The sequence below is a fragment of the Camarhynchus parvulus genome, chromosome 3 (assembly GCF_901933205.1).
Source record: "Camarhynchus parvulus chromosome 3, STF_HiC, whole genome shotgun sequence".
Taxonomy (NCBI): Eukaryota; Metazoa; Chordata; class Aves; order Passeriformes; family Thraupidae; genus Camarhynchus; species Camarhynchus parvulus.
This window is the reverse complement of record NC_044573.1, coordinates 13,124,058-13,147,916: the sequence shown is the minus strand read 5'-3', so window position 1 is coordinate 13,147,916 and position 23,859 is coordinate 13,124,058. Positions and strand designations below refer to the sequence as shown.

At 38.2% G+C, this 23,859-nt stretch overlaps 1 protein-coding gene across 1 annotated transcript in view; it reads right to left on the bottom strand.

Moving 5' to 3' along the window:
- The window catches only part of LCLAT1 (lysocardiolipin acyltransferase 1), a 112,148-nt gene that overhangs the window by 37,289 nt on the left and 51,000 nt on the right, over positions 1–23,859 (bottom strand). Inside the window, 2 exon segments of the mRNA XM_030944275.1 lie at positions 13,356–13,472; positions 21,976–22,122. Of these exon segments, the coding sequence (XP_030800135.1) occupies positions 13,356–13,472; positions 21,976–22,122 (264 nt within the window).

Genomic DNA, 23,859 nt, shown 5'->3' with positions numbered 1-23,859 from the left:
GGCTTCTTTCAAGACAACAGTCTGAGCAAACCACACATAAATTAACAGCAATTAATTGCACTGTAGTCAGTTCCAGAGCAAGAATATAGTGGTGGGTGCACAGAGCAGAAAGAAGAAGAAATGTCCAATAATCAAAATCAGGAATGCTTGAGATTTCTTAATTCTCTTGAACTTGAGAGTTTCCTCCCGTTGCTCTCACATGAAGACAAAAAAACCCCCAAAAACAGGTGGTGTAAGAGAGAAGGAACACTGAAGAATGAATGGTCTTCTGTAGAAATGTGATGCCACTTAGGACACTCTTGCAGGCCTATCTGAGAGAGAGGCATCAGGACAGGCAGAGGAGAGACACACACTGACTTAAAAGTATTACATGGAAGTGTATTTGGAGTGTTTATAGCAGGGAAGTGTAGGAAGAGAGCCTTCCTAAAAACCCTGCTAGTGCTCTAACCAAGTATGTGGAAAAGATTAAGAATTTGGATGACCCTGAGCTATTGTGTAATAGTACACATTGTAATTCACCTAAAAGATCTTACTGGCTGATAAAGAGGTAGCTGGCCATCAGGCTAAAATCTAAGCATGCTGCTGTTCAGGATGGGGTACACTGGCAAAGGCACCAAATTCCAAAGCTGCTGAAGGCTGCTGGAAAGGCAGCTCCATTTTAGCAGAATTGCACACTATGATATTAATGCTAGACTAATTTGACCATTGTGACAAACACAAGTGGCCTGTGGTGACATCAGTTACATAAAGGCACTCTGCTTCCTCTTCTACCTCTTCCTTGTCAGCAACTTGCACCAGATGGCTTCCAATTAATCTATTTCAGTGCCAAGGTTGTGCTGATAAGAATCTGCTCTTCTGGACTGGATTGCTTCAATCTCATTTTACCTTGGTTGATAAATCAGAATGTTTGAGATCTTCATGTAAATTTGAACCACAAATATGCAAATATATTAGTTACTGCTCTTTGGTTTTGACCAAAGTAGAGTATTATGGAAAAACAACAGAAAGAATAATTTATCTCATCTATGTCAGCATTTTGTTTCGCTTGTAACTTTAAGTAACTCCTTTGGTTTATTCCTATTTAACCAGGCTCCCTTGTGTATTTATCTGGTTCTGAACATTCTTTTGTATAATAAACACTGCTGAAAATAATATCTTATGAATTACAATAACAGCCTGAGAAAGACACTTTATCCTTAAACTATTCTAAAACCATTTTCTGATAATAGTCACATTTAGATATGCTTCAAAATTCACCCAACATTTTCAAACACAAAATTTGTTTCCCCAAACCTTATTTCCCATGAGTAAGAATACCTGGTTCTCAGAGTTCATTGTAATGCTAATGAAAACCTTTTTTCATAGTGACTTAGTTGAAGGATATCCTGTCCTTCTGCTGCATTATTAATACTGCCAAACCACTGGAAAACTAATTGCAAATGCCAATTCACTTAGTGCTATCATTCGGCTCTACAGAATTTTCCATTTTAGCTACAGTGTGTGCAAAGTAGCAGACAAAATATATTTTACATGCAGGTCTCAACAGTCTTTGTTTATTTTGTGACAAAAGCCTGACCAGCATACTGTTCATGTTCCTATCCATTTATAATTGGTTTCTTAGTGTGTTTAGTGTTTTTCAGAGAATGATTATTGTGAAGTGTCATACTTCTGGGATTAAAACTATGCTGGTGCTCCTTTTCAAGACAGCTCTTGAATTTTTTTCCACATCAGGTATGCATAGCAAATTCCAGGGAAGAAAAAGCAACGTGACATTTCTGCTCCATAAAGCAGAAGTAAAATTTTGTAATGAAAGTTAACAAAGAAATATATCACTATATCACTTGAAAATTAGAAAAGCTTTTGTGTGGTCTTTTATTTCTTTGTTTTGGGGGTTTTTAACCTTTTTTTTTTCTTAAGAGAACAAAATCTGAGAGCTAGATGCCTATTATGTAATCGTGTGCAAGTATCTCTCTGACAGATCACTGTTTCCCCAAGTGTAGTCTGAATTACTCATGGGCATAAACCCCCTTTTTGTATCTACATGTGGATGCATGTACTGCTGTGAAAGTATGAATCTTCAAGCCTCTCATTTGTTTCATCGATCTCCACTACTTCCATCCTTTTGTATTTGCCACAACTCTTCTACTAAAATAATGAAAATATCTTAGGAATGTGTTTCTGGATAGCAAAATATTTTGAGAAAACAATGCTGAAATAATAGCTGTAAAAGAGTTACTATAGAATATTTGAAAATGAAGGCAACATTTCAGGAGTTATGACCAGATACTCCTAAATTCCACCTCTGTCCTAGGATGAAATTGCATTTCCTCAGGTTCACAGGTCCTGGGCTCTTCCAGAGAATGTTACGGATTATGGAATTTTCTTTATCCTTTCATAGCTTCTCAGACAGCAGACCAGCTTCAAAGTCCTGCCAGCAAAAGCTCTCCATTCTGACTTTTTTTTACTATAGCTTGAAACGAAAAAGCATGAAATACATTATTAGAAGCTTGTCATTCTAAGCAAAGAAAATACCAAACTCGCAAAAGACAATTGTTCTCCTGTTCCAAAGCAAACACCACAAGAGGGCTGCATTCAATCTCCCTTCCTGAAATTCCCATTTCTCAGTATTTAGTTACACAATCTGAACGCTTGACACTTTCCTCCAGTGTTACTTTGAAAAGAAGCAGTGCCCTGTGAAGTTGTTTCACTTGTAGATCAGGACAGGGCATCCAGGACAGCAGATGCTTGAACACTTTCCAAGCAATGTGTACCTACTTAATCGAGTTCCTCCCCTCACCCAGCTCAGAGGCAGCAATAGGCCTTCAGCAAGAGGCCAGTGAAACTCATTCTGAACAACAATCTCTTCAGTTTGGGTGTCAAGCAGCCCTGGTCTGCCCACAGTGCTTTCAGTCAGCTGAGAGAGAGGGGGAAAGGTAAAATAATTTTGCTTGTAAAAAATCATGGGGCATACATTCTTATGCATAAATTCACAAAGGCTAAGGAAGATTTGTTTTCTGTAATTGTGTTAATGGGGTTTTTACAATCCTTGTCTTAGACAGTTTTCCAAGAAAGACAGAAATCTGCCACCAAAACTCCTCTATATATATACACACAGTTGTGTCTGTACACAGTATACCACACCTCACAAGAAAAAGCCCCACCATTTAAGTCACAGGCACATTATATTCTATCAGCATTTTGGCTGTTCAGTTTTAATGAATTCTGTGCTGTCCACTACTGTTCAAACAAGAAGACACGAAAAAGAATATGCTGCTGGTTGATTACATGTGCCAGAAAATAGGCACAAGACTGAAAGTCAAGAGAATTTATCCCTTCAAGGAGAAGAATAATCCTTTGAAAATGTTCTATCCAAATGTACAACACTGCTATTATAAATCAGAAATTATGTATATATTTGAACACTGAGTGCATGCTTACACGTGTGTCTCAGTATGTAATGTCAACTGAATTTGTCAGCACAACAGGTAGCATAAATCCTGATGAATTGCCACAGCCTCTACAGTTTGGAATGTATTATTAACAGGTCTATTAAATATTTGCAACGCTGTGGGCATGCAGAGTGCACTGTTTGAGACAGTTGTGGCTTAACTGCTACCTGCTCCAACAAAGCTTCTACACCAGTGAGATGGGTGTTTCAGACACACCAAAACAAAATCCCTGCCTCAAAAAGGCACAGGCCTCACAGATGGGGTGTGAGCAATGGGGAGGAAAGAAGGAGCCACAGAGCTCATGTTTCATTTAATTCTCTGATACAAGCCACAAAAGCAGGCAAGCAAAGGGCTGATAAAAGATGGCAGGGAGCTTTCAGGTCCGTTGGAAGGAATGCTTTTTCGATAAGTGAAGGCAGAAGTCAACTGGTTAAAATCACAATGGTGCTGCTGAACCTGCAGAGCACTTAGACAAAGAATGCTTTTGAGGGATGATTTTTCAAAAGCATCCAAGCAAATTTAAAAGAACACTCATTCTTACAGGATCTTAAATGGGACTTATGTCCCTAAGGCCTGCCCTCTGTGTTTGGCTTTTAAACGTCAGTACCCATAGCAACTTCAAGGCAATGCAAACGTGCCATTGCTCACAAATTCCAATGTCTCTGAAGCATCTTCAAAATGCCTCTCTTCTTTTTATTTATTGTGCATGCTCTTCTGTTCCCCTAATAGATGTCCTTACTGTCTGCCATGCCAGAATCCATCAGGTCAGGCTGGCTCCCTTCAGAGCAGAGCAGTGAAGGACCAGTGATGAGGAGAAGCCCTGCTCAGGTCGCTGCTTCTGGAATGATTTAATAATCACCAAGAGCATTTATTTTTATTGCTGGACTGCAAGGGTAACAATAACTATCTATGCAAACAAAATGACAGTTTTGCAGAAGTCTAAATATAGATGATAGGCATTTCAGAGACGCTTATTTTAAGATATTATTTGTTTTTAATGGTATGAAATAGAATTAGAGAGAGACACTACTGACTCAAACATGTATTAAAACAGTTCTCCGACTCTTAATTGGTAATCATTCTACAAATAAGTGAATTTATGGGAAAATATATTCAAATCCCATAGCTGTAATATACTTCATTATAACACTTACTACATATTGCACTTCAAATTACAAAATGGCATGGCACACAGGCAGTAAAGGGAAATCCTTCCTCTATCCCACCAATGTTTAGTGAGAACACAGAGAGCCAAGGCCTTGCTTCCTGCCCTCCAAAATCCTGCAGTTCAGAAAAAGGTTGACAAAATAAGTCTCAAAGACAGGAATATTTCAGATTACATATAAAATGATGAATGAGGTGTAGAGTTGAATTTATGCTGAAGTTTATGTTTTGATAAAAATCTATTTTAAAAAGCATTTATACTTTACTACAATTTTTCCCAAGCTCCTCTGCCCCCTGATGTTTTTCGTTTTTCAGTATCAGTCCCATAGCAACATGCAGGATTCATGGCTGTGGCACTGCTCAAACATCTCTGGAGCAGAGCCTTTGCAAACGATTGCTAAACTCAGGAATCTGAGTCAGCTTGGAAAAGTCTGATGCTGGGCTCATTTTTTATATCCTGAAAATAGTGGCAGGGGACTGGGAGGAGGGCAAAGGGAAGGAGAGCTGAAGCTGCAACAGCAGAAAGGAATGAAAGAAACAAACTACTTAAGGTTTAATGATACATAAGCAGCATATTTTGCAAGTAGATGAGATTGAGAGCTTTATTACTATCTTACAGATTTGGAGGCTGTATCTGAACAGTTTGAGGATTCCAACATTTCCAGTAACTGAAAGGATACTCCATGGACCTTCTCCCCTGCCAGTAATTACTCATACAGAAAAGTGGTTATCAAGAATACACAAAACACATTTGCAGCAACCTTAATGTAGCTGGAAATAAAAACAGCTAGCATCTGCAAAAAGTGGAAGACTGGAGAATCCAAAAAAATGACTGAGAATCTCCTGTACAATAGGATTCTTGATTTGGGATTAGTCTATTCAGCCTGTAGATGCTGCTATTTTTCTAATAAAACACATCAAAAAACATCATCTCTTAACGGAAAGTAAAGCAGTTAAAAAACAAAAAAGAAAAAGAGACTATGGAAAAAGTATGTTTAGGTTCCTCTCTACTCAAGACTGCTTGAAGCAATTATCTGCCTTACTAATAAACTGAGCTGAGAAATGGGTAAGCTGTGTAAAGCATGTGGTAATAGCATGTGAAACAAATAGATGCCAATACTATTCCTCTGCTTATAGGAATTAATTTCAACTTCAGCAATAATTAAATATGCTACCAATCCAACCAACATCATCTGCAAATTGTTGGATCATAGGCTGACAAGAAAGAGCAGTAATTAATGAACTTGTACTTTACCTCAGGCTCACCTATTGTCTGTCCTAAGTCTTCAAAAACAACCATAAAGCTCAGTACTCATAACACTCAAATCGATGAACGACCTTTCAAAACACACACACAGAGAGATGCTGACCCAGTCTAGACCAACAGATACACCTTGTTACTCACACTCCTGGTCCACCACCTAGTCAAAGCACATTAACTACTAGAAAAACCTTTCTTAAAAATATCTTCAAGAGGAAATAAACATAAAATCAAAGAGCAGGAACATTTTTATAATTCTGAAGAAAATAATTCTAGTTTTTCCTGAAAAATCATTTTTCCTCACTTGTGGAAATCATTTTTCCTCACTCACTGGTGGCCAAGCTTAGTTTTTACATATGCAATCTGATGAGCTAGCATCGTTCCAGGCCTCCAGTTGAAGCAATTAAAAAAGTCCACACTCGCCAAACATTACCACATCGTTACCACAGATACTGTGTATTCTGAGTCAAGGGAAAACAGTGGAAACCTCTAATACCACTGTGGGGTAACTGCTGGCAAATGGTAAGTTTTTAGTATGGTTACCACTGCAACTATTAATAACCTGTGAGGAGGTAAATGGAAAATGATCCACTGAATGGTGTATCTGCTTGTCACAAGCCATGACTCACACGTGAGAGACTGCAAGGGAATTACTGCCGTAGGTGGACGTTGAGAGGCTCAAGAGCGTAAAATCTGAAATATTTCCAATGAATACCACAGATGTGTGGTGACTCAAACATGTCACCCTGCAAACACTGAAGGGGCAGCGATTCTTACACCATAAACCCTCCAGTGAAAGGCTCTGCTCCCTTCTCAATAGCAGTGGGGGGTGGAAAGAGGAAAGGATGGGGGCTGACAGAAAAGAGTGGTTCAGAAAAAGCAAATCCTTCCCAGGAGGAATGAAACAATGGGCTGTTTTCCACAGAGGTGGGGTGAGCAGTGCAGAATGTTGCTCCAGTAAGACATGAAAGAAGAGAAACAGAAACTTCAACGTGTACCAAAGGCCAGAAAATATCTAACAGAAAGCTGGTGCTCATTCTGAGAAGTACATCACAGCCAACACACGCAGATGTTTGCAAGACATGGTAATCATCAGCGGTTAACATGATTCTGGAAAAAATCGAGCTGCCCTTTCCCATGTTCCAGAGTACAGAGACAACTGTCAGCATTTGCAATAAAGCACAACAGCCTGCATCCGATTTTCTGCTTTGCTGAATTTCACAGACATGCCCAGTGATAAAAGCATGCTTTTGAACCAGGTCGCTGCTTTTTTTTTTTTAATATGACTAATGTTATGAATTTTTTACTGAGACACAAAAGGCATAAAAAGTATGCAAGCTTCAATTTACATACTGATATTTCTGTATCAAAGGCTATGCTATTTAATGCACAGGATCCAATTCTCATAAAAGCAGAAGATCAATTACAGCAGTCAGTGAAGCTCTAATACTGCATTTTCAGCTAAAAACTTGCTCAAAGCTCTTTCACAATAGCTCAGTAATTTCAGAGTATCAGTCTACTTAGTAACATGACTCTGGGAGGAACACATGCACAGAGGAAAAAAAATCGTGAAGAAAGAATTTCCTTGCATTAAGGAATGATGGTTTAGAGCTGCTGTTTAATCTCTGCAAATGTGATGGACATACGGGTGAAATTAGTTGATTGAGGACCCAAAGCTAAGGCTCATGTGGACTTATGTTTTCCTATTTCAAAAACAGACTGGTTTTAGTTTACACAACTGAGCAACCAGCACAAACAGGCAAGAGCTGCTCTGAGAGATGGCAGTGCTGGTCAGTGTGCAAGCTCTGGCCTTGCCAAAACCCACAGAAATTTTGGCAGTGGTCCAATGTATAATTCTAGGAGTCAGAAATCTGTTCAGTCACAAAGAGGGAGGCTAAATTTTGTTGAAAGAACAAATCTAACCTTTTTTGTCATTTGATGTGGGGCCTTTCTATGTCCTATACTTTTGCTACACACAAGACAAATTATGCACAAACCTGGAAACTGCTGCAGTCCTGCTACATAGCTCTGCTTGAGCACATAAAACCTCTGCAGGTAATTCAGCAGACACTTCTGTGATTGAGACCCACATGCCTCACCCAATATATATGTGAAGAGGAAAGAAACTACGTAATCAAAATAAAAAGCAGTTTATTTAATATGTACATTTATTCATTCATATACCCCTCTTACCACAGCCTGAACATTTCAGTCAATGACTAGACCTGATTTTCACACTTGCATCAATTCTCTCTTTAAAAATCTAACACACTTAGAAATTGGTATTACTTTGATTTATATTTGAAAGAACAAATGGCACCTGTCTTGTAAGCTGTAGGTGCTTTGGACATAAGTGTCATCAACAGCAGAAGACAAGCCCCCTGGTAGCATTTCTCACTGACATTTCATCAACTCATACAAGCAACTCCCTGCCTCTCTTTCAAAGTCAGAGTAAGAAAAAAGCTCTGAGAGCTCATAAACTCTGGCTACTTCAAGCTGAAGGGTTTCATTAATAAATATTCTTGGTGCACAGCAAGAATGCTCACAAAGACCTGCTTACTAACCCTGGCTACTTCACACCTTGGCAAAGGGGAGCCAAACCATGTGTCAGCTTTCAGAAACTGTTAATCATCATCTCCTATTGACTGCCTTCTACACTGATCTGCAAATCACAAACTGTCTCCCTACATTATTAGCTCAAAAGTGCCATGTAAGCAAATTGCACCAGAACCCAAATAAATACCATGAGGAGTTCAGTATATAAATATGCATATCTGGATACTCTAACTCCCAGAAAATCTGAATCTACACTACTACTGAATCTACACAATAGTCACTAAGCATCCCAGGATTAAAGCATTTACAGTTTTATATAGAGATAACCTGGATTGAACACCTAAAGAAAACTTTCCTGCCCTACCAATGAATCAGGTTGAATACCTGCATGTAATTACTGAAGCAACTGCAAAACCCAGGTATGAACATTAGAAGAGACAGATTAGCTCCAACTGTGTGTGTATAAACATTAATTTTAGGGCAAAACTATCAAATCTGAATCAATCATGGAAAAAGGATGAGAATCACAGTTTCTTTCCATCAGTAAGACTGTGCAATGAAGGCGAGCATGTTAAATTTGTATCTTTGTTTATTTTGGGATCCTGCAGTTGGCAGATGTTATCTGCAATATTTTTTTCAGTTGGCTAATTATGAACCAGAAATAAATTCAAAGCTGAAATACTATAATAAGACAACTTATTCTGACTAGTCATTATACTGTACAACCAGTAAAATATAAATCCCACAATGGGAACATCCAGTCCAATGTATCCAGCTATTAAAGACTGTTGATGGCTGTAGAGGAAGTGTCAAAAAGAGGTCAGTTTAAATTTAATGTTGGCAGAAATGACTGTCTACAAAAGCATGAATAATCTTCTAATGATGCTTTAAAGTGTTAGCTCTGTCTTAACACTTACTGTTTATTTAGTCCTGAGAAAATGCTTAAAAGCCATGAAGCAATTTTAAGAAAACATTCGTAAACAGCTATTTTCTCTTGACAGACTATTTGGCTACAATTACAGATATTATGCCAAGATAATATATGTAATTCAATGAATCCAGACAATATTGAATCAAATCAAACCAGTATTATTTTCCATCTCTTTGAAACTGAGCATTCAAGTCAGCTGAACTTTCAATGTCATTTGGCACTTCAGAAAAAACTTTACAAAATACAAACAGGTCTGAAAACCTATACGTCATTCCTGAGTAACCTCCTGACCTCCTATAGAAGGATCTCACAAAGTGGATCTTCAAGAACATTATATAAACCACAAATGTTTTCAATTAACATTGTTAATGGCATGATTTTATAAAAGTCTTATTTAAATTCCTTCACATTTCAGCCCTTTTCAAAGTCCCACATTTTGTAAAAGGAGATGAGTTACCTTAACTCAAGTTCTGCCAAAAATTACTCCACAAATAACATCTACTCAAAATTTCAGGCTTAAAAAAAGGATTAAATATGATTCTAGGAGATGGCTAAAGAGAGGGATTAACTAAAAAAAGTAATGATCGACCCTCATTTTGGAGCCTGGAGTTCACTTTCTGTTGTGCATTCACATGATCTTACTCCGTCTTTCAAAAAATGCTCATCTTTGTTCCCCAAAGAAATACAGCAAAAATCTCTAGTAGTTTTTTACCAGGTGCTGATTGAAATCAGGATTCCTTACAGTGCAGACAAGACAAATGATTCACTTGATCAAATGAATAGAATTAGAAAGAAGCAAATCACCTATTTTGTTTCTCTTAGCTTTCCATCAGTAGTCAACCAACCAGGTATCTCTTGCCTGAAAGCTAGCAACAGCTTAAGTCCTTATTCTCTTGAGTATATCTATTAATAATTATACATCTAAAGTATGTTCATAGTCTGTGTTTACTCTTGGGTGATTCTCTGGTTTCTATGAATAAGAAGACAGCAATGTGATAATTTAAAAATAAAACAGTATTTTCACTGTTTTGGCACCTGAGCATTATGAAAGGAAAAACGAGTCAGCTTCTACGTGGGTTTCTGTTTAGAAGAGACAGCTTAGGGGGGAAGAGCTACCACTTAGATGAACCAGAATGGGGAAAGAAAAGGTATGAATCAAAAGCCAAGGAGATGTACTACCTAAACAACTTTCATTGGTTTTTGGTGGGCATCATATAGATCTTTTTTTCTTAGCTCCCATAATCTCAGCAGTCACTTAGAAACCATCACCACAACATCTATGGGCCAAAGAAACCAAATAGTTGAAATGATGACCCTATAATAAAGAGAAGCCAGCCAGAGGAGTTTGACTGCTTTTTGCCACCTATGGAAAGCAAAGAACAGGTAAGAGCTTGGTTTATGCTGGCAGGGTGCAGACAGTGCTTCCTCGAGGAACAAACTCCTTTGCACAGACACAGGCAAAATTTTATTGAAGGTTATTTTCACCTGATCCTTCATTTCCTATTCAGAAGGGTCACTAATAGTAATTTCTATATAATAACAGATAATTCTTTCATGCTACAGCTTGTGATGCATATTAATCAGGCTTCTTGCCAAATTAAATTAGTTTCTTCAACATTTGAAAAGCAGTTAAACTTCTAATTACATTTTTCCTCTCTTTTCATCAACCTATTTTTGGAGCAAAATAATGTACTCAGGCCTGAAGAAAAGACACTTGAGCCTCAGGAATGGAAAACAGCCACAAGCCAAAATGTATTCACAGGAGAGCCATAGGGCAGTAAGGTTGTCATCTATGCACAAAAATACTTTCAAAGACATAAACATGATGTTAAAATCTCCACCACTCCCTCCTGCATGTTGAAGTCACACACACTGCTTTGTGCCTGCAGGTATAAGGAGTAAAAAAAGAAAATAAATCTCGTTTTATGATTATTACTATGATTGTAGCATTAAGACAATTCAGAAATGGAGACTCAGGTTAACACTATATCCCTTGACAGTCCTGGTTTTATTTACTACAGCTAGCATCAGAAATTAGGATTGTAAGAAAGCATTCTATCAGTTTAAGTTATAACTCAAACCAGAGCTGCACAATAACACCAAGTACCAACTGGGCCATCTGCATCTGAATATCAACCTTGAGATCTATATTGTACAGATTAAAAGATAGAGATTGATATATATTTGCACATCTATAAAATATAATGAAGTATATTTTAAAATGCAGCAACTACAGATGGTTTATATATATATATACATACATAAAAAACCCAAAACTTTTCAACACAAATGGTCCCCATTTTGTACATTGGAAGCAGTTGAAAACCAATTCTTAAATTAACAAGTAATAACCAAGTACTTTAAAATGCTACTTGAACTACCTTCTCACACAGAATTTACTACATAATAGCATACAGTTATAATATATATAGCCTACAATGCCTATCAAAGTAACCAATATCTAGTAAATTCAACACAAAAGGGACATTAATATTTCACACAATATTTGCCTGCCTTAAATAAAAAAAGAGATGTAAAACCACTTCAAAGGCTGGACCATTATTGTTTTTTCTCCAGCTTTCTACTGCATAAAATCAGTTAATCAGCCTCAAATATTTTCCTTTTCATAACCCAACCACCTAATTTGCAAAGATTCAACATTGCTCATAGAGCAATGGAAGAGAAAAACATTTTTATAAAATTAGAAAATTACTGTACACCACAAAGCTTGCTCCTGCAGCAAATACAGAATTTTTTAAAAGTTATTAATATCTCGAGTGGAAAACATTTCTTTAACTGAAAATTTATTCCAGTTTGAAACTGTTATGCACTAGGTTAACTTAATGCTGTGAAGTTTTAAGTAAAGCAAGCTTTTGAAACTGTGTATGTGGCAAATTTTTTTACTACAGCAAATTGAGTAATAAACATTCAAGAGAGATGAAAATCTAAGGTGTCCAGCTCTGAATGTGCAATACTAATAGGGTCAAACAGATAAATGGGATTGTCCAGCTGGACAAAATTCCAAAGTGCTTGCAGTGATTTTAGGGTATCTGCTTAGAAGGAAGCAGGTAAAATGCAAGCCAGGTCTGCTTCGAAAATCCAAGGAAAGATTCCAGCTGGTAAAAAAACCTACCAGAAGGCCCCTATTCTTTCTAATAATCTCAAACTTCTTCTTCTGGAAGTCAAAATAACCAGCATGTGTTAAAGATCTGGAATTGCTTTTCCCTGAAGAACCAGCCTATAAAAAAGTCACTTCATATCTACTGTACACGTTTACTTTCTTCAACCATATATCCTGCACATATTCATTCATCTGTACCTGAATCCCTGCCACACCTGTACCATTTAAAGGTTACATCCTGATGGCCTCAAACCTCCTCAAAGTGCCCATTCCCAAAACAACTCCCAGACATCTCAGTGTAACAATCACATCTTCATACTCTGTTCTCTTGATAAAAGGGACTCAACCCTAACCACTAGATTAATATTGGGATGGAAAACCACTTGTGGGTAAAAAGTAAGTATTACACATTCTCTTGCCCATCACCCTGCCAAGCAGCACAAGTTGTATTTCACACAGCTTCTCTGAGTCACCATCACCCAAAACATCTGGCAGCACTGGGCAGCTGACTTGCTGCATTTCCACGCTACTGTGCATTCCCCTTGTCCATTTAACATAACAATTCATTTACTCAGCTCTCAGAATTAAACCCAGAACTCTTTTCAGAGAGGGCAGTGACATACGTGCCTGTGTGTTCAGTGTCAACCACCCACTTGGGGTTGAGGACGGTACAGGCTGAACTTCCTTGAGATTTTTTCCACTGGTTTTCTGATGTAAGACTGCTAAACAAGCTAAAATATTTAAAACTAAACAACACAAAAGTTGCTTCCATTCCCTGCATACCTCCTGATGATATCAGTGTCTGTTATCAAGTCTCAAATCTCTCCATGTTACAATCATTTTAAAGGAAAAACAAGGACAGGGCAGGATTACCTTCCCTTAGACGCTCAACCACAAAGGTGAATCCGGTCGTTCGCGGGTGTAAGACGTACTCGTATTTTTTCAGTCCGTTCTTCTCAGCAAATTCATTACTGCGGGCTTTGGTATTGTCTGAGGAGAGAAGGAGAAGCAGCACTTAGTGTTACTGTGCACACAGACCATGGATTAAATGGAATGATTACACAACAGGAAGGGCACAACAGCAGCTCACACCGTACGGATGTGGAGGCAGACACAAGTGTGCTTTCAGTTGGCCATACCATGGTATGAGGAAGAGCCATGTGGATTGCAAGAAAAGCCTTTTTACCCTCTCATTTCATTTTAGCAATTCATCAGCAAATCTTTCATACTTTATCAAATGCAATCTGAAATTTATAGATTAATAGTCCATTAATAGTTCTCTGTACACTTCAATACCCATTCTACAGTAAGATGCATTAATTTGCTCAATTGTGTTTTGGGGTTTTTTTCAACTCAAAAAGGCACAACATATAGTAATGTAGGTTTGATATTATGGACAGAAATACCTTGAAGTCGGTGCTTGATCACATTACACTTATTTCAGAAAGAAAATATTAAAAAGAGGAAAGCAGATAATCTAAAAACTTAAAATGGTATTTTACATCTTCATTCTGAACTCGCTATGCTTTGTTCATCAACCTGTGCTGCACATAGTTCCCCATTTTAACTTTTTGACCAAGCATCTCAGTGCCACAACACATGCCTGCCACTGTACACAGAGTACATGCAAGGCAGCTGGAAAGCACCATGGCTAAACCTCATAACAAATGTGTTTCAAACCTCTGCTAATCAAAAAATCTCATGAGAAAACAGAAGGCCTTCCAGAGCTGGTTGCTAAGAGAGCCCACTAAGCAAGGAAGACAAGGACATCAAAGCAAAAACTTCTGGAGACAGGTGGAGAGGAGGCAATTTGTTCTCCTGTGATGTGCAGGAGGCTCATCCAAGCAGCCTCAGTCAACAGCCAGAAGGACTTAGCTGGTTACACTCAGTTCTTTATTGTGGGCCCTGCTGTGCCTCCCCTGGGGCCAAAAAGCAATGGACATACACAGTGTTCCCTTGGCAACATAGCAAAAATCAATTTGAGCAAATAACTTACTTAATAACTCATATTTATGAAGTTTTACGGGTGCTTAAAAGACAAAATCCCAGCAACAGATGTATGGAACAAAATCACTGCTTGAGCAATCTATTTTATTTTTAAAGCAAAAAATTCTTTTTTAAGGGTCCACAGTTAAGCTTAACAGAGATGGGAGATAAAGTAATGGAAAACATATCACTGTTTAATCATTTAACAGAAGTGATACTTAGAGATAAATCCTTCCTTTTACAGTCCTCCCAATTTTTCTTGTAAAAGTACAATAGCACAAGTGAACAAATCAACAGCAGTGAGAGATTTCTTTTTTGCTGTAATGCAACATTCCCCCATCTTTCTTTTGTCCCTAAATTATATGACCTCTTTATTTCTCAAAAATGCTGGTGCCCCTCTTAAAGGTTTGTCAGCCAATTAATAAATGCTATAACATATCACCATACTAAATATCTTTTCCCTGTGACCTACTGTTTCCATGCCTGAGAGTGCTGCTTTTCATACCTGCAAGCTTTAAGATTCACTGCACAGATCTCCTGACCATGTGATTTGGAGGAAAGAAAAGCTGTTGCACAGTAGCCAAGCAAGTGATTCAGCAAAGAGGATCCAAAGATTTAATTCTTGCCAAATTGCCAAAACATACAAATACCTGAAAAATATTACAACTTCAAAAAGCATTGCTAAAATTATGGAATGTGTGAAATACTAAAATTACACTTGGCTAGGTAACTTTAATTTATCTTCCCTTGGACATATACATTATGTCTTTAACCACATGGTCAGAATATCTATTTTTGCCTGCTCAACTACTACTCCATTCAATATTGCAAATGACTACTCTGAATAAGCAAAGGGGACTTGCCTTGCAGACTCCCACTGCAATAGCAAAACTTGCAAAGGGAACCATGAGCCAGACTTGGAATGGCTGAAGAGGCAACAGTAATCTGGTAATTATTAAATGCTCCTCCAAAAAAACCAGGTTCTACCTCTAGGTGCACCAGTATTAGCTCAAGAATAAAACTATTTTCTAAGAAATGACACGGATGACCAAGTGTGTTCCTATACAAAATACCAAAATCAAGAGTTCTTTTCCAGATTCTGGAATGGTTCAAGTAAAATGTTTTAAATTTATTTATCACGAAAGTTCTTAAGGTAATGTACTGTTGTTTCCAAAGGACAGAAGTATCATATTCTTCATTTTCAGCCTATCCAAGTTTGGGTTTCACTTCAAAAAATCTGCAATCTGCAAATCAAGTCAATCAGAGCTTTGAGACACAAGTGCCATATACATCTACATGAAGGTAAGCAGTCTAAAACAAAAATTCTAAGTTTTAAGCAACTCAAAGTGCAGACAGTTAATGAGCACTCAGAACTATCTCTGTGTATCTGCTCACTAGTGCCTTGCTTCAGAGGGAGCACGAAAATGCTCCTTGGTGTTTGCAAAACACTCCCTCTTGCACCAAAGATAAGCAAGGAGTGAAAGGGCACTTATGTTCTCTGAGTAAAACCTAATTGATGCCACAAGAAAAATCTGGGACCTCCAGTGCCCATCACCTTGAAGTAATCATCTTCAAACTTCTTTGAAGTGCACCTCCCTGTACTTGGCAAGAACTCACTGTAAACATCTGCAAAACATCTTCCAAATTTCCCTTTACTACACTGCCTTTCTGAAATGTGTGAACAGCTGGACATCAGCACACTGGCCAACACTATTCAGCTATTTCCTGACATTTGTATGCCTGTCTTGCCTCTGGACTGTAAGTTTTATATAACAGAGACTGCTCCCCTCCCCTTTTGCATGACCCCAGTGTAATGGGATTTTACAACTAGAATAATGCTCCCAGCTAACAGAACGATCATTGTCATCTGGAAAAATCATCTCCCTCTCCCCTTCCTAACAACTATAAAGCCACAGGTCTTTGTGCATTAAACATTATTTATTACCGCAAGTCAGGAAGGTCAATGTGCTTTGATGATATACTGAAAGCAAGGGCAGCATAAGCCTCCACACTACAAAAAAAGCAGGAATGATGCCCTTCCTCCCTCTTCTGTAATCTTGGCATTGGAAAAAAAAAAACAGTTTCTTGCTCTTTTATTACTTATGACTAAATGTTCTGACTGCCATCTCATCCAATGTAAGGACCTTGGTGCTCACTGCTGTTTGGGATCCTTGTGCCAGACACCAGTGCCCAAACTTTTTGGGGGAGGTTCAGAGCAAATTCTGCTGCTCAGAACCAGAGCCAACAAAAGGCAGCACATGCAATGCTCCCCGTTCTATGAAATCTAGAGGTTAGAAAACCAATCCAGGAAATTAGAAACCTATTTTTATATCCTCAGCAGCTTGAGGGAATTCACACAACCAATGCCTCTTTAAAATCCCATAATCAATAGACAAGGCTACACTGTCAGTGCAGCAAAACTTATGCAGATGTCTTATTGTTCCATAGGCAAGTTTATAACAGTCTTAGGTGGAATAATAAAAAAAAGTGAAAGATGCCTAAAAACTTCCTCAAAAAGAGGAAACATATGTTTTCTTCCAAACTACCAACACAAATAGCATCAAGCAGCTCTTGAAACAGGTCCTAGAAATGCACTCAGTTTACCTCAGTCTCAAAAGGCCACTCACATCATTTGGCTGGCTAAAGGTAATGTCCCCTGTCACCAAGCCCTCTGAAAAGTTGAGCAAGTGTTGCTTTCTAGGAACAAGTATTTTCTTTCCTACACTGTATTTAAGTCAAAGCAAATTTAGTCTCCAAGTTTTTGCTCATCATTCCTATTAGGAGTATTTTAACCCACTGGTTCTATTTGCTGTTAAAAAAGAATAAGGAGAATAACTTATTTTTATGGAAAGCACCAGTTTATCAGTTGAGGGTGATGTGGGACATTTCCAGGGCTGCTTCATGCCCTGTCGCCTCAGGTCTCACATCAACTTGCCTCTCCTCCCCTCTCTCCTTCAGCAAATGCATGCAGGCTCTCAGAGCATGTTCTTCGCGGTGGTGACAGGTGCAACCATCCAGTTTATTTGAGTCTTTAGACTCTTCTGCAGAGCAACTATCAAACTACACAAAAATAGAAGAATTTAAGGGTTCTTGCCAAAACGTCTTCATTTTTTTTGTGCTCCCATGCCACCTTTGGTAAATAATTTGATTATATTTTTTCCCATTTTTCTCCAAATCCCATTTGCCACACTCTAAAATTACTGGAAAAGCTCAAAGTCAGCATTTTCTAGAAGCACCACACCTCAAAATTTCATTTAAAGTAACTGAAGGAAGAAATGTTGCTAACACATTTTCTTGATATTTGAGTTACAGATTTTAAAGAAGTAAAATCCCTTTTGCTGCTGAAAAGCTGTGCATAAAATGAACAAATTCAATTTTTTTTTAGTAAAATGGTATTTTTAGTTTGTGAGCTGAAATTTGATATTAAGTACTACCTTTTCCTTTAATTTCACTTGTGATGAAAACACACTGATAAAAAGATGCATGTTCTTCTATGACTTCAAGTACTCTCAAATTATATTAGTGCCAGACAGTGAAAGAGTAAATGAGTACTCCAAAAGTCTCTCAAATTGGATAAAAAATAAAATCCTCATTTACCTATTAGAGGTTTGCACAGAAATGATAAAGCTTTATTGGCTCACAGTTAATACTTTGAGAAAAAAATGAATTTTTCTTTCTTATGCTACTTTCAACCTATTCCACATTAGAGTAAGCCCTTTCAGTGCTTCTGATCAATATTTTCTTTGCACTACCAAAGCACATCACATTTACTAGCAAAGCTAAAAATCCAACTGCAGTTCATTGTTACCTTCTGTCATCCACATCACATCACCCCTGCCAAAATCTGAACTTCAGCAAGCTTTCCTATTTGATTTTTAGTTGTTCCTCAAGGAAAAAAGCTCTGTGCAATCACACTCTGTCCACCTGTTTGTTCCCCTTAACTTTTGAAGCTATTGCCCCCTGCAAACATAGTTTATCAGGGACAAGAGATTCAAAGATAATCCAGCCCAGCAGAAGCTTTAGAAAAACCTGGATAAAGGCAAGCTTCTGAGAGTAGAGATGTGAGTCAGGGAGAGTGCAGGGCAGGCAGCATGGCTGCTGGTGTGCCAGGGCTCTCAGTATAGCATGCAGAGCCCCTCAGGTGCCCCAGGACCGGCCGGGGCAGCACAGCTCAGGCGGGAGCTTCGGGAAGGAAACGTCACACGGAAGGGAACACATGGAAAAGGAGCACTGGTGTGAAGAAAGGACAACGTACAGGGATGCACACACAAATCCAGAGGAAATCAGGCTGCACCAGGCACAGAGCAACACAGCAACTTTTTCTTTTTTTTTCCGCTATTGCTTTCTGAAGAATTACGACAAACAATCTTGTAAGGAACACCAGGAAAAACAAAAGAACAGGCAATATGGTGGGTTGTATTCCAGCTTTCCAGAAGCGTGAGACTCATGGTTGCTTTGTTTTCTTCAGGGCTTCAGAAAGCCTGGCTACATGTTTACCTGCTGAGAGCTTCTTTTTAAGCAATTACAATAAAATACCTTTGAGCTTTAACCTTCAAGTACTCCAGAGTGAAAAGATGGCCAACCTAGCAGAAATAAGTATACAATTATGTAATTATTACCTCAGCCCCTATACAATCCAGTCTGCAAATACAATGTTCAGGGTTCATGACACTACTATTTCTAAAATTTATTTCTGTAGCATCTTCCACAGCAAAGTACTTCACCACTTTAAAGTCAGGCAAAATATAAATACAGTCTTATTTTACATTTCTTGGAAATCTCATTCTCGAATACCTGAAAAATATTATAAAGAGGAGTAAATCTATCATTGTCACATGGCCATTGAGAGGATAAAGAAATAACAGCAGCACAGAGCTGCACAGCAATTCTGCTACTCAGTGATGTAGAATGTTACTCTTAATTTTAAGCACCAGAGGAATTTTGTTTTCAGAAGTAATTAGCAGTTTTACCATTTGGCCAGAAAACAAGTGTCTCTGCCTCTATTTTTGCAAAATGCTCCCTACAATTCTGAGCAACTGTTCAGAAAAAAAGCAGTTTATTTCTTACTCTAAAGGATGGAACATGAAGTTGCAACAAGTCCTAATATGTCAATAATGCAACGGTTTTCTGAAAATAATTTCTTCAAAAGGGTACATACATTATGTTCTAGCATTCTCATCTGGCATACATTTACTGCTTGGTCAGGATTAGCCTGTTAAGGGATTTTTTTCCTGTCTCCTACAGTATTTTAAAATGTATATTAAGCAGTATTTCCTGTGAAGACAATCAGAGAGGGAGAGCTATTTACTTCCAGAGAAAAAAATACAGGGTTTTGTCCATCTCTATTCATCCTTTTATGCACAAATGTAGTATGCAAGTGGCATTCAATACTTGATGGCAATTTAAGAGTGGTAACCACAGAACAGTTTAACATGTCAGAAGCCAGCACAGCAGTGCCCTATTGTCTTCCCTACCCATCACTCCATCCTTCCCACCATTCTGCTTCCTCCTGGGCCGCTCACACCCACCTGTGGTGGCCTCAGCAGAACAGCACAGTTAGTACATCTCCATTGGGCTTTGTGAAGTTAAAGAGAACATGTTACATAGGCATAAAGAAGGGAAATCAGAACAACAGAATTATCTTACCAAAGGGGGAAAAAAATCTGTCAACAACCTGTGTTCAGAAATACAATTAGCTTTTTTTTTTAAATAAATTAAATAAAGAAACTTGTTCCCGTTAGTTTCTCAGTGGAGGGTATCAACAGCTTACACCCAAGTTTAGCCTAAGTCATTTAAATCAGTAACTACAGCACAGAGAAACCCTGTGTTTCCTTAAGCAGCTTTACATTCAGGTGGGAGCATCCTCATCACTGTCTTTTGGACTGCAGCACAAATGTTAACACACTGTGGCTGTCTCAGTCCTCAGCCAAATCTTTTTTAAAGCTGCAGTACAAAGCTTCCTCAATTCTTTAAGAGTCTGTTGTCTCTCAGGAATACTAGATTCCTCTAGAGATTAGAAGGCATACAAAATTTACGGATAAATTCTAAACAATCCAATTCTTTCAGACATCTTGAGATGGAAACACCTGTTCAGAGAGTGAGTGCTCCAAGGAAGTGTCTCCTGGCTCCGTGAGTAAGATACAGATTGTACCTCATAATTTAGAGCTAGGAGGAAACAGTTCCTCATGAATTCAAAGAAAAAAAGTTGAAGTGAGATAATTTCATAGAATCTTGAAATGGTTTGGGTTGGAAGGGACGTTAAAGTCCAACCCCCGGCCATGGGCAGGGTGGGACAGCTCCCACTACAGCAGGTTGTTCAGAGCCCCATCCAGCCTGGCCCTGAGCACTTCCAGGGATGGAGCATCCACAGCTTCTCTGGGCACCCTGACCAAGTGCCTCACAATTTTTTTAGTGAAGAAAATTCCATCCTTCTTCCTATCTTTAGATACAAGATAACCAATTCAACAAGAGATGTCATGTGAAGAAGTCCCAAGAATGTTCAATGAATTTATCCTCTTTAAGGAAGGCTGATCAAGTGATGATAATTCCCTACAGTGTGACAGCATCTGAATACTACACATATATCCATTTTAAGGATATTTGGAATATAGAAGGAAAACCAGCACCATATGCTAGCTATTTTTATAGCATGTCTACTACTTACTGACATGGCTTTGCAATAAAATATGATTTGAGAATATCTGCGATGAAAAGTATAGCAAAAATCTTTAAAATAAGCCAAAAGTTAGAAGCTTAATTGCAATTAATTTTCTATTTAAAGATAATGCTTATCAAATCAGACATCATGCTGGAGGCACAAACCACCACAGAACATTCATGCAATATTTTCTTTTATAGGTACTTGAGTTGTCTTCAACATTGATTAACAGCTTCCTAATGATGCCATAAGATACCTGCATCAAGGTACATATTTGATTAAATTTAATACTACAGGGTCAAACTCATTACATCTACTCCTATGAAAACCTCAACATTTGTTTTACAGAGATACTTCCCTTACAGAGGCAGATAGAGACTGCTTCCAGTGCTTACATGGCCTAAGGAACAAGTATCTCCATGTTCCCCTCTTAAAACATTACGAAAGAAATCAAATAGAATCATTAGTCCTTTTCAGTCCCTCTTTCATTGGTATGAAATTATTTTGTCACAGTAATTCAGGAAATAGGAGCATGCAAGTGATATATTCCAGGTCTTGAAACCTGCTTTTGCTAATGCAGTGTATGTACAGTACTGACCAATAAAAAGCAGTGTCAATCAGTAGATGCTTTGCAATGTAAGTTATTTCAGGCAGACTGGCAAAGTCTCTCAGTGGAACTCTGTGCCTCTCACATGAATCAGCACATTGTTTGATCATTTACTATCATTTCTACTGCCCATGAGAACCAAGTCTTACTCCTTGGTTCTTCACCCTTTCTTAAACTCTTTCCATAAACAACAAAGAATTTCCAAGTTGAACATCCCTGAGAAGATGACAAATGCAGCCTACCTGTGAGATCAGTTCCCTCTGGAAAGATGAGGAGTTGTAGTGGTTCACGAATGTCACAGAAATAATCCAGCATTTTTTCGAAGTGAGTCTTGTCATCCTCCCACCTCCTCTGAACGAAAACAAAGGCTGCAACCTGCATTGCCCAGCCTGAAGTTTAAAAAAACACACCTTCAGAAACATTTCACTCTGATACTTCCACAGCGTCTGTTATTCCAAAGCATTTCATAAATTGTGTTAGACCTAATCTGCTGCCCACCTGTCATCAACTCTGATTAAGAGCACTTGGTTACCTTGTAAAAAGAGTTTTGGATTGGTAAAAAAAAGAATGTATAAATGCATTCAAAACTCAAAACTCGTTACCAGACCAATAACTGGGTAAATGCTGTCCTGAAACAAGGTTGTAGCAAGGTGGGGGTTGATCTCTTCTCCCAGGTAACATGCACCAGGACAAGAGGAAATGGTTTTAAGTTGCACCAGGTTTAGATTGGATACTAGGAAAAAATTCTTCACCAAAAGTGCTGTCAACCTAGCCCTAACACAAGCTACCAGAGGAGAGTTTGAGTTACCATCCCTGGGAGTATTTAAAAGCTGTGTAGATGTGCTCTTAGGGATGCAGTGCTTAGGGATGTGCTCAGACTTGATAATCTTAAAGGTCTTTTCCAACCTAAACAATGCCATGATTCTCTGAGGTGAAGCATTTAAAACCAGAAAGTAACTGTTCCTTTGAGGGCTTTATTACATATACATCCTTATAGTTTTCATTACTCACAGAAGAAAATACTTTCAGCTTTTCTTTACATTTGATTGTAGAATAAAAAATTATATATATCTATTTGTTTGTATTAATACACACAAAGATTTGCAGCCTGCCATCAAAGACAATATAAGGCAGTGAAGTAAGTGCAACTGCTGCTCAGCCTGCAGCTCAGGGGTCCCACCCCATTATCTTCAGTAAGTATCCTTGGCTCTTTTTGGCACAAGTGTACAGCATATCACATAATATCACAAGTTTTATCCATTAGCTCAGACAGCAGGATGAAAAATCACGGCTCCAGCTCCACCACATGCCTGAGATGCTCCCTTCCTAAACAGGGCTCAGAAGAGCATGACACTGCCTTGCCACTGTACTTGGCGAGCTTGTACCTCATCAGAAAACCTGCAGAGAGATCCTGCACATCAAAGAGAAAACATCACAGCTGCCCATTCTCCTCTTTGCTCACCACCACTCTCAAAGCCTGTTTTTCCTTTGCTGATGACTTACAGCATGTTATTCTTGCCCTTCATTTCAGCTCCTCTTCACAGGATTCCTTTATATTCTGTTCATAGCAGTATCTCATAAGGACCATATGCTAGAAAACTACTCTTTAAAGTCACTCATTGTTCCACCAGCTTTGTAAGTCAGTCAGCCTGGACAATACATTAACCTGCTGCATTATCTCTTCTGTATTGGTTAGAAACATTAATTGTATTGTTAAAGATTTGTGACCTAGGAGGTAAATACTTCTAATTTTTAAAAATCAGTTAAACAAACGGAACATGAATAACTAACAAGCTGTCTGCAATCTAGACCTAATGCATCTCAGATATCCAGATAATCAGTGATATTCAGTTAACTGAATACTAGAAGTGGTTATATGACTTAAGAAAAGAAATGCCCAGAATGCAGTCTCAGCAAATCTTTTCATATTTGCGTACTATATTTGTGAAAAACTCTTTGTAAAGGAAGCTCAACTTTGACCACAACATTCTATGTGCATTTATGCACCTATCACATTCCCACATCTGCAGTATCGAGAAGTGTCATTACAGCTTTGCTAACAGAGGCTATCCATGTTTAACAAATTGCTTGAAGGAAAAAAAAGTACATTTTACAGTAACTTTAAA